We start from the raw sequence: 11,270 nt of genomic DNA, 5'->3' as shown, positions 1-11,270 counted from the left end.
CTGTTCCTTCCATATCCTCAATCCCACTTTTCCCTCCAATGAATTGTGCCCCACTGACTTCAAGTGTCTTCAAGAGGTATGTAAATAGACTAATAACATTGTGTTGGGCTGTAAAAGTAAGTCTACTTATTCTTGCAAGGAGTACATAAATCACCTTCATAAGAAGCTATGATTTTGATTTAAGGATGTTTTCTCTGTTAATGAATAATGCTAAATGTCCAGAAAACATCAAATCCAAGGGGAAAAGATTCTGGATTATTGCACTGTGGTTCGTGCCCTCCTGTGGCTTCAGAGTTTCGCTATATTTAAGAATCTAAAACCAGATTCCTAAGTTACAGACTATAAAATACGGCAGATAATGACAAACGAGCTATGTGTGAAAAGGAAGCACCACAAGAAAGTGAGATCATTTGACATGACCTAATCCCTTTGTTGAGTGGAATGGGATACCAATATGGCCAACGAGGCATTGGGTCAATGATTAGGAATAATCAGATGTCCAATTCATAAAACATATGATTTGCAGGGGTTTTGGTTAAAATGTTAACAAATCACGTGAGACATTTGCATTTTAAGTTTTATTTTTATCAAAACAAAATAATTTAACCATATAAAGAAAGAAAGTTCAACAAACAACCAAGAAGCCAATCATTTCCCTGATTGTGAACAACCAATTGAGTAGTAAATCCTGAACAGTTGACTGCATATACAAGACATTCTGTCATCCTCTAGTGCTCCAAGTGGCAGAGGCTGATGCTTTTCCCTGGTTCCTATTCTTCCAGTGGTAAAGTAATGTGCTCAACTGTTCCTATACTTCTTCAGACCAAATTATGTATATTCCTACATAAGTGCAAAGCATGGATGAAAAGAATCATACAGGGTAGAAATCCAGCACATAAGATTTTCTGGGTTCTGACCCTTATATTTAATGGGTTCTGAAAAATAAGGACAATACATTGTGCTTAAATATTGAGAAATGTAGTGTTTCAAAAGCCAAAGTGCCTCCCTACATGAACTATGGGAAGAACAACTGAAGTGAGGAAAAATACACAAGCCCAGCTTGCTGCAGTAGTAGAAATATGATCACCCATAGAGCCAGGCAGGTCATATTCTCCTCACCATATTAAATTATGTCTGGGGAGTTGAGCAGCAGCACATTCCGATAATGATGACAGTTTCCATAACTATAAAGATCTGCTGCACCAGGCAAATTTTGTGCAAAATGCAAATTTCTGTGCTGGGGAAAAAAATGAATAATGTGATCATTCTAAGTAATGAATGTAAATGCAAGGAAATACTTTTTGGCATGAGACTGCAAATTGTTTATCTTTCATGCCAAGAACTGTGGTCACAGTGCACTTCTGCAAGGTTCCTCTTCCGGTCTCAGCTTTAGAAGAGTGATTTCAGGAAGAAAAAGTCTGTCTTGCCCTAGGTTACCCACCATGCTATTGGCAGTGTTTCCATTAAAATTCAGAGACACCCTCCTCCATCTTTTTTTTTAATCACTTGGCAAATGAACCATAGGTTCTCCTGGTTACTGTGAGATGTGAACCAAAGGGGTTATTAGCTTTGTCTCAAATCGCAAGGGTTAAGCCTAACAGGAGAGATGAGCTGTTTTTCAATGTGTTTTACAAGAAGGAGGATTCCAGTTGTCCACCAAAAATCACATGACTTTGAGTCACTTAACAATGTAGGTTGCCAAGGAGGGAAGGATTGAAACCTCTTCCCTCCATACATCTTTAACGACAAGATCTAGCTGGGTATAGGTACAGGTGGAGAGAGAAACCTGGTGAGTCTTGAACATCATGGGGAAATGTCACTTTTGAGATTGGCAAAAAAAATTCAGTGCCCTTCCCTTAGTTCATGACAGCATCCCTCTAACTATTCTCTGTGGAAGAAACTGAGGCATCAGTTGGTTAAGACCCTTACCTAAAGATATAATAAAATTAACACTGGGAAAATTAGCACTGGGGAAAGAAGGAAATCCCTGATCTTTAAACTCTGGTTTGCTTTGTTCTAAAATAAATTTGTTTTTCCTTAACCATCATGCAGTACACACTTGCAGAGTATAAAACTGTGGTAGTTATCAATTGATAATACTGACATTTTATTTTTAGTAACCCAAACTGGGTTCTAGGTTGTTAATGTTACCCTTAAAATGTATTCTTATAATTGTATTTCACTTTAAGAAAACCCATAGGAAAATTAAGATTTATAAAATCAGAGATTGTTCATTGCTTTATAAAAAGATTCTTCATTTAAAAAAAATCTTTACCTTAGGATGCTTTTTAAGAGCCAGCTCCCTTAGGGTCATTCAAAATACATTTTTAATTTTAAAAAAATCCATTGACATACAGCTTTTTCACAAATTCATGTTGATATAAAGTAAGGTACACTTGTAAACATTGCCAGCCACTAGGCAAAGACCAGGGAAGCAAGGTGGCTTGGCTACCTGCTTTACCTTTGTAAGAGATACAGGGAGTTAGAGACGAAATCAATATTCCGCCATATTTGACCTAGGTTGGGATGTGACAGCTGGCAACGGTGGCTCCTAGAGGGACAGAGCTTCCACCATCATCCTGAAGTTGGTGCTGTTTGGAGCTATGACTTACTGATTTACAGCCAGTGACCCCGTTGATTCCACAGTAGCCACCCAGAAAGGAGGCACCCTGACCAGTGCCTCCTAAGACAAAGGTGCCAGTTCAGCCTACAGATAGGTTTTCTCCATTCCTACTGGAGACTTCTGGTTTTGCTTTTAATTTTTTGAACTATGAGCCACATGTATAGGCTGGATGATTGCACCCTAAAATCTGGAACTCTGGGGAAAAAATTAGATGGAGCTTCTTCAGGCTCAGGTTCTTCACAGCAATAATTGGTGGAAGGTGCTTGTGTGTCAGTTCCTCACTGCCCCCACCCAAACTTCTTGCATGCAAGGCCTCCGTGGCAATGGTTCCCCATGGGGAATATCTTCAAGCCATTGAGTCCATGCATTTTAAGGAGAGAGCAGCTTCTCTATCAACCATTCTCAGAAAAATTGGAACCTGGAGATACATTCATCTTGTCCAACTCTCTTATTCTCACTTAGGGAAACTAAGGTACAGAAAGACTCTTAACCAAGATCTCCCAGCTAAAGTCAGGACTTCAATCTCCATCCAAGGCTCAGACCATTTGCCTACACTGCCTCTCTCATTACAGTGGCATGAATCCTTCAAAAAGGGAGATAATCACCACATCGCTTTTGTTGGGTTTAAAAAGTACACTAAGTGAATGTCCAACATCCTTTTCACCTCCCTTCTTATGTTTTTCTTGGCTGGGCCTGAAATCCTTGGATATTTATGAGTGCATATGAAATGGTCACAAATATATGCTAAGTAACCAGGGAAGCTGGTCTGGCATTGAAGTTTTCTATGAAAAACACCAAAATTGGAAAATTCACATGAAGATACTTGAAATTTGACCATACTTAGTCACAGGCACAGACTGACTGAAGTGTATTCACATGTGTGAGATGCTCTGCATTGCTGCTGTGTCTCTGAAGTACAAGATGTCACATGAACATCATTACATCAAAGTTACACCAAAAGAGCTCAGCTACAAATTTCAAATTGTACAAAATCATACCAAAAGCAAGTATAAAATTTTATTGAAATGCAGCAATGTAAACCTCTTTAAGTTTCTCCTCTCCCGTGGAAGGAGGGGGAGAGGAAGGCAGTGGAACTGAGGCTTTGCCCCCTGGGCTGGCTGACGTAGATCTGTTTTCTTCTGCACAGGGGCGCACCGGCTTGGAATACTGGGGAATTTTATCTGTGCAGTTCTGACGTGCACAATACAGAGGCTGATTTAATTTGACAGCAAAGTAACACTAAGCCCCGAAAATAAAATTACCGAGATGTAAAACAGCGTCAAAACTCCAATTAGTTTTGTATCCTTGAAGCTTCTGAAGGAAATCTAAAAGGCTCCCGTCACGACGAGCAGGCATCAGTTGAAGCTGTACAGATTACTAAAATGTAACCCTCTAATTGAAATTGCTCAGAGCACAATATGACAAGAAGAATCAGAGGAAAATATGTGAATTTTTCCCTCTCAAAAAATGACTCATTACAGAGAGACAGTTCTATTAACTTTTAACACCGTTCCTTTGCAAGAACTAGAAAAACCGACAGTCTCAGAGATCTCCACAGCAAACGCACCAGGCACAAGAGCATGTGCTTGCATCATCTGACCATAAATAAGCATTGACCATTTGTGCAACATTTAAAAGTAATCAGCATATCACCGGATCATAGGCATTTTGAAGTGTATTTACAACTCCACTAAGGACGTGAATTACTCTGAACAAGCTTCAGTTTTTTAATGTATCTGAATTTTGTCTCCAAAATGAACAGAAGTATCTTTGTGCCCAGTTCACACCCCCGTCTCTTTGTCAAGCTACTCCAATTATCCCAAGTGTGCTCTCCACCTTGGAAGCAAACCCTCAGTTTACTAATGGAGAAAGCCAGTTGCCTCGACTGTGTGGGGTCCACTTGTGGAGAAATGTGTTGATGGTGGCTTTCTTGGTTAGTGCCATTTGATTGCAGAGAGGCAGTGGGGGACATGTGCAGAAGACGAGGCTGGGAGTCAAGGCCCAGTCACTGTGCACGTTGACCATTTGCAGAGTTTGCTTCCTTGCCATGTCTGCCCTGCCTGGCACCATTTGAAGATGAGCAGAGCACTCCCAAGGGGAGCTGGAGAACGCTGCAGCTGAGTTGGGGGTCAGAAGTTGGTTGGAGTTGGCTTGTAAATAACTCAAAATGGCTTTCCTAATCTGTAGGTGTTTCACAGATAGAGTTTAGTTCTTCCGCCAGCCTGACAACATTTACTTGTGAAGCGTCAACAGTCTTTTTGACCAAAGACACCATGTTTCTCTGGAAGCTTCATATTTCTATAACTAATCGGTCTTCATCGTCGCTGCTGGTGTCACTGAACTCTACTCGAGTTTGCTTTCTCATTCCTTCCAGACTCCTCTTCTTGAGGGATTTAGAAGGGGCTTCAGGAATTTCTATGGGCTGCTCTGGCTTAGAAGGAACCACAGAATCTTTCCGAGTGATTAATCCAGATACCTGACGTTTCCTACCGTCACTTCCTAAAGAGGGGCAGGGGACAGTCATTTCCCCACACCCATACTGGCCTCTGGAAGGAAAAAACATCTTGTGTCTCCCTTCCTTGTGGTGTGAACTAGCTGAACTTGGTCCTGAAGCTGGTGTTTCAAGATGAGTTTTTTCAGTTGACTCCAGTGGAACCGAATCTGAAATTCTTTGTCCAGATGAAGGTCTCCCTGGCAAGAGGGTCTGTGCTCTGCCCTCTTCTGTGACTTTGCTGTCTGGGGAGCTTGATGTCAGAGTCCTCCCTGCAGTCTGGCTGTGGTCTCGTGGTTCAGCACTGTGAATTTCCTGGGCTATGTGATCTGTTCTCACTGGCAGAGAAATACAAACGGCAGCCACAGAGGTAGCAATGTCATGGTGGGGAAAAGTTCCTTTGGACCCAAACGAAGAAGGCCTTTGAGCATCTGAGAAGATGCATGGTTTGGGATCTGTTGAGACTGAATCCTGGGAGGCCAGCAGCTGAGTCTCCAGCAACCCAAGGTCAAGACCTTTGCCAGGGGGTAGAGGCACGTCATTAACCACTGCCAGGCAGGTGTCAGATTGCAGAGATAATCCTGATGTGGCAGCAGTGCTGTGAGTAGTACAGTCACCATGCTCACCAGCAGATGGAGAAATATCCTGCAACAAAGTGCAAGGGAAAAAAATGGGGGGGGGGGAAGGTTAATTGGTACAAAGAAAAATGTGGTCAGAAACGTGGTCCTCAATGAAAACAGGTCTTGAGGTCTTAATGATTCTTTACCAAGCGTGAACTTCAATATGACGCCCTCAATAAGTTTCCATTAATAACTAATTGGTGCATTAACTCGAATAAAGCTCCTGATTGATACAAAATAGGTTGCTGACATCCTGTGCTTTTATCTGGCTTTGTGAAAAACAAAACCACTCAATTATCTAACCAGTTCTCAGCTTCCTTTTTTAAGTCACTACCGCTCATGAAGCGGATGTACTATTTTATAGGACTGTGTGTTGAAGGGTTTTTTGTTTTTTTTGTTTTTTCCAGGTGAGTGTTTTTCCAAGTGTGGTCTGGATACATATTTTAGTGGTTTTCAACACCCAGCCCCACAATCTGTCTGGGGGGGCTTCATGTTGCAGTGGCGTCTGTCAGCCATCTCTCTATTCAGGTGTGCAGTAATAACATACTTGGGTTTTTTTTTAAAGAAACCATCAGAAATCATCCCAATGTTTGCACTACCAAAGCTACTCATTCGATACAGAATGTTTTGAGTTATTTGTTTGTCTTAATGGGCTTTCTGTGCCACGAATCTTCATAAGGTGATCCGAGCAAGTTCTGCCACACTGAACAAGAGCAGCAAGAACAAGCAGGGCTATACATCTAGACCAGGAATAGGTAGAGGCAGCTCAAAATCATCATGCCCACCTTCACAGTTCGTTTGTCCATTTCCCTGACAATTCTTGAACTTGTACCAAGAGAGAGGGTTCCTAAGGTTTGTCTGCAGTCACCTTCCTTCTTCTCTTCCTTCCCACAACAAGGAGGTGATTCTGAGGTGGCACAAGATGGCTCCTCTTGCAGATTCAGACCTGCAAGGGGAGAGGCACATTTACATACGACTGGAATTATAAAATTAGCAAAGAGTAATTTCCTGGGAGGTTGTCCATGACTTCTTGATCGCCTCTGAGCTCATTAACCCTCATCTCACAGGGTGTGTGCAAGAAATCAATTTATCTCCAACCAATTCACATTTGGTCAAATAAAATATATCCACTCTATGAAGGAAGGAAATGGCAAAACCAATTCTCAAAGTAGAAAAATCCCTGAATGATACATATCATAAAATATATCTATATTTCATGTTGCTTCTTCTCATCAGAGTTGTATTCCTGGTCATGTCTGTTTAGGTAAATTTTAGATCAGCTTGAATTCTCTGACATACTACCAAGTAGTCAGAATAGACGTTTCACTCGATGCATGGTGGGAACCCAGAAATATAAACCATGTCTTAATTCCCACTAGAGTGCTGGGCAGCAAGGGATGAGGTTGGCTTTTGTGATGCTGTTGTTTTGTTGTGGTGGTTATTGTTGTGATTGCGGAAGGAAAGAAGGGCCCTGACAATATCCACAAAACAGCACTTCTCATACCTGTCTTTCCTTCATCCTTCACCCGCACTGATGACCTGGCATACCAGTCAAAAGGATCACAAAATTTCAGAGAGGGCAGGTTCCATCATGATATGAGATCAGAGAAATATCTTAAAATGACTGTGTCACTAGAGAAGAAGCACTAGACCCACTTTTAAATTTGCTTTTATTTTGATGAAAGGTACACATGTGCAGTCTGAAAAGTCAAGCCTAACTGTGTATTAAGAAAAACTGCAACCCCTGCCAACCCATCCATCTTTTCCCATTCGGGAGTCTTTTGACTTTTAGCTCCTTCATGTCTGATAACATTGTTATAGAACTACATCTTGTGGAAGTAGTAGCTGTGACTTCTCATGGGGAGAGAGGAGGGTTTCCCTCTTCTTCCAGCTCTCCTCCTCTTCAAACTTCATGACCCCCCACACAAGCACACATTCCACCTCTCTATCTTCTCAACAGTTCTCTAACCCCTATGGCCTGTTTTCATTTAGGCAAATATTCCATGTTTATATTAGTATGTTTAGGAGAATACCTGTCAGCACTGAATCTTGTAGTATACTACTATTATGTTGCCTTTCTTGCAAAAACGGCTTTCCCTGGAATTAATGATGATTTTGCTTTTTAAAAATTTTGCTGAGTTTTCTATGGACTCATTTCTAAAATCATTTTCCAACCACCTCTCCAATTGTCTGAGGTTTCATTTCATTCTGTGAGAAATGTTTCCTTGAAACTTTCTGATTTGCTCCAAGTGGACCATGTTTCTCTGCAGCATGGCTGTGCCCCTGGGGTCTCCCTTCATCCCCGCTGTGCTGATTCTCTTCGCCTCTTTCCTGGTTCCTGAACCTCTACAACTTCTTTTTTCTTGGTTTACACTCCTGCTTTCCTAACACAAAACTTCTAGTAGTTTCATGAGAAAGGGTACATGAAGTATAACTCTTTAGATGTAATTGGCAACTTGGCTGGGTATGACATTCAAAATCGGAAATCATTTCCCTTTGGGGTTGCAGACATGGCTCTATTGTGTTCCAGTTGTTGAAAAGTCTGGAGACAATATGATTTATGATTCATGGTCCTTTGGATGAAATCTTTTTGTATGTCGTTCTCTGGAATCCCCGAGGCTCTTCTTTATTTCTGGTGTCACCACAGCCTGGGTCGATCTTCATTCATTGCCTGGGCACTCAATCAATTCTTTTAATCTGAATCATGTCCTCAGGTTTTAGAAAAATGTGGTTCTGTTTTTCTTTATTTCCTTTTCCTTCCTCATGTACAATGCATTGTTTTGAAATATATACACATTGTAGGTTGGCTAAATTAGCTTATTATTAATAACGTATGTATTAGCCCATAGGCTTATCTTTTTTTGGCAAGAACACTTATACTCTCAGCAATTTTTAAGAATACAAAACATTGTCATTAACTATAGTTACCATGTTGTACAATATAACTCTTGAACTTACCTGTTATTTCTGATTTTTTTTTCCCTTCTGTTTTGTCTTCTCTCTCTTTCTAGAACTGCCCTTATTGGGTTATTGGATCTCCTGGTATAATCTTCTATTTTTCTTATCTTTTCGCTCTGATGTTCTATTTCTTGGTCTTTTTGCTTCACTTTTGGGGGAATTTCCTCAACTTATATTCCAATGAGTTTCTATTTCTGCTATTATGCTTTTAATTTCTAAGAGTTCTTTCCCATGTTCTTTTTTTATAGCATCCTGTTCTTACTTCATAGCTCTAACATCCTCTCTTTTACCCCCGCAATGTTAATAATGGGTTGTTGTTGTTGTCGTTGTTGAAGTTTGCCTCCCCGTACATAGTCCCTCTTCCAAGTTCCTTTGTTTCCATTGATTTGTTTTTATTTCTCTCTTTAGGTTGGTGGCTTTCCTGAGAAATACAGCAATCTTAGCTGCTTATGTTTAGGAAATGGGCACAAAAAAGCTGACTTGGTGTTCTTTACAAGTGCAATCTGTCAACCATGGGCCCTACCGTTAGGTTATGTGGTTGACCTGTTTCAGTGGGAACCCTGAAGTAGTTATCTGCAGGTCTCCACGTGTACTGGTCAGCTTCTACAAGAAGAGTCCTCGGGTCTCCTGACTGGAAAATAGAAGCCAGGCTGCCGGCATTCTGGAGTCAAAATTAGAGAAGAGATTCTGGGGGCTCATATGCAGTATTCACATTTGCTCAAATCCCATTTTCAATCTAGTCCCCTCACTCCCCTGCTGAACTAATTAGGCCAAGTGTCCCCCAGCATTTTGTATGCTGTCCAGAGACTAAGCCCCTAGTCTTCTCCAAGGGTGAGGGAAGTTACCAAGCTCTGAGAAGTAGAAACGGAGTGGGAATGAAGTCTGATTGCTTCTTAGTCTTTCAATCAATCTTGTTTTCAGCCACACCTGGTACCATGAATGTCTGAGTTGTGCGGAGTCTTCTCACTGTTAAATCAGGATTCCATTCCTTGGGGTCAGCTACATCAGTTCCCACTCAGACTCTGCACTCCAGTTTTCAAACTGGTGGCATCATTTCTTCTCCAAGTCGTTTCTCCTTGTGAGCTTATACATTAAAAACAGCTTTAATTACTAACCTCTTGTGGGTTTTTAGAGAAAAGCTGAGGTAAATAAATGTGTTCCATCCTCCATCTTAAACCAAAAGAACAGTTCCACTTCTTATATCTCAAGGGGTAAGTTACTAGATTACCAAGTGTGCTAATCCTGAGCAAATCAACTTTGAAAATCCGTAGAGAAGTGCACAGTTTGGGAAAGATAGCAATGCTTTTTTCTCCACACAATCTTTCTTGACCCTCCCGTGTACTCAGGTAATCTAATGGCACAGAACCAGGCTTTTGGTACTCCATTCACCTGTTCAACAACCACATCCTGGGCCCCTTCAATGACCCAGGCACCATGATCCACCTTGAAGAGTCTGAGAAGAACAAAACAAAGGTGACGCTGGCCCTCAAGAGCTTCTACTGTAATGGGGAAAGAGAAGCAAAGACAAGGAAGCAGACGCCTATTGTGATGGGGTCGCAAAGGAAATAAATCGAGGACGGGGATATTACCGAGAGTGAAAATGAGAGTATTACAGGCAGTAACAATTAACAGGAGGCTATTCCAGACACTAATGAGAAATGGAGGGGAGCATACTACAGACTCATGATAAGCAGGGGGTAGTAAAGAGAGTAATGAGGGGGCTTAATCCAAAGGGTAGCCAGGGACGACTGTTTTATATAGTCAAGGAAGACTTCTCAGAAAGGCAACATCAGAAATGAGACCTTCAGAGTGAGAAAGAACAAGTCCACAAAGGATGTTCTAGACAAAAGAAGGAACAATACAGAGACCTTAAAGGGGAAAGCAGCTTGCGGGAGCAAGAGACCCATGGGGGGCCAATGTGGAAGGACAGTCATGAATGCAGGGGCAGGGGCAAGATGATGGTGGGGAAGTCAACAGGGACTCAGATCTTGTGGGGTACAAGTGACTGTGGTAAGAAGTTTAAATTTTGAAGCCAAACTCGGGAGAGAGGTGAGGAGAGGTGGGAAAAACAGTTACAAGCTTACTAGAATAATCCAGGGGCCAGATGAGATGGCTTGACTAGGGCACCAGAAATAGAAAGGGAAAAAAGGGGTGGATTCAAGATATGTTTTCATTCTCACCCATGAAAAATTATCAAAAATTAATGGTGACGATACGCATTTCCTTAGCCTCATCGTTCACCAAACACAAGTGCTCACTCTAAGTGAATTAAGCTCTGTCCCCACAGTGACAAAACAACCATGCAATTCATTCAATTCAATGAAGAAGTAAAACCAATTAGTGTAGAGAAAATAATCAGATTGGCCAAATGTCTTCCCAACAGGTTGTTTTGGTTTTTAAGCTTAAGTAGAAAGGTCATGTGCACATTTGACCAATAACTTCTGACTCATCTATGAAAGTAAAGGAAGAAAATCCACTGATCTAATTTGTTTTTGACCCTGCAGTCTACAGAGAAAAGTGAATTATCTTTAATAATTGTGAAAAATGCTCAAATAATGTCACTGAAGTGTGTTAAACT

At 41.2% G+C, this 11,270-nt stretch overlaps 1 protein-coding gene across 1 annotated transcript in view; it reads right to left on the bottom strand.

Moving 5' to 3' along the window:
* Nucleotides 1–563: 563 nt before the first annotated feature.
* Nucleotides 564–11,270, bottom strand: part of ZNF831 (zinc finger protein 831) — a 113,385-nt gene continuing 102,678 nt past the window's right edge. The window contains exons 5-6 of the mRNA XM_003810806.4: nucleotides 6,520–6,680; nucleotides 564–5,759 (exon numbers count right to left, since the gene is read on the bottom strand). Coding sequence (XP_003810854.3) covers nucleotides 4,914–5,759; nucleotides 6,520–6,680 — 1,007 coding nt within the window. The 3' untranslated portion in view covers nucleotides 564–4,913. The remainder of the gene's footprint in view (nucleotides 5,760–6,519; nucleotides 6,681–11,270) is intronic.

The sequence above is a fragment of the Pan paniscus genome, chromosome 21, assembly GCF_029289425.2.
Source record: "Pan paniscus chromosome 21, NHGRI_mPanPan1-v2.0_pri, whole genome shotgun sequence".
NCBI lineage: Eukaryota > Metazoa > Chordata > Mammalia > Primates > Hominidae > Pan > Pan paniscus.
The sequence above is the reverse complement of the archived record's forward strand: the minus strand, read 5'-3'. Positions and strand labels throughout refer to the sequence as shown.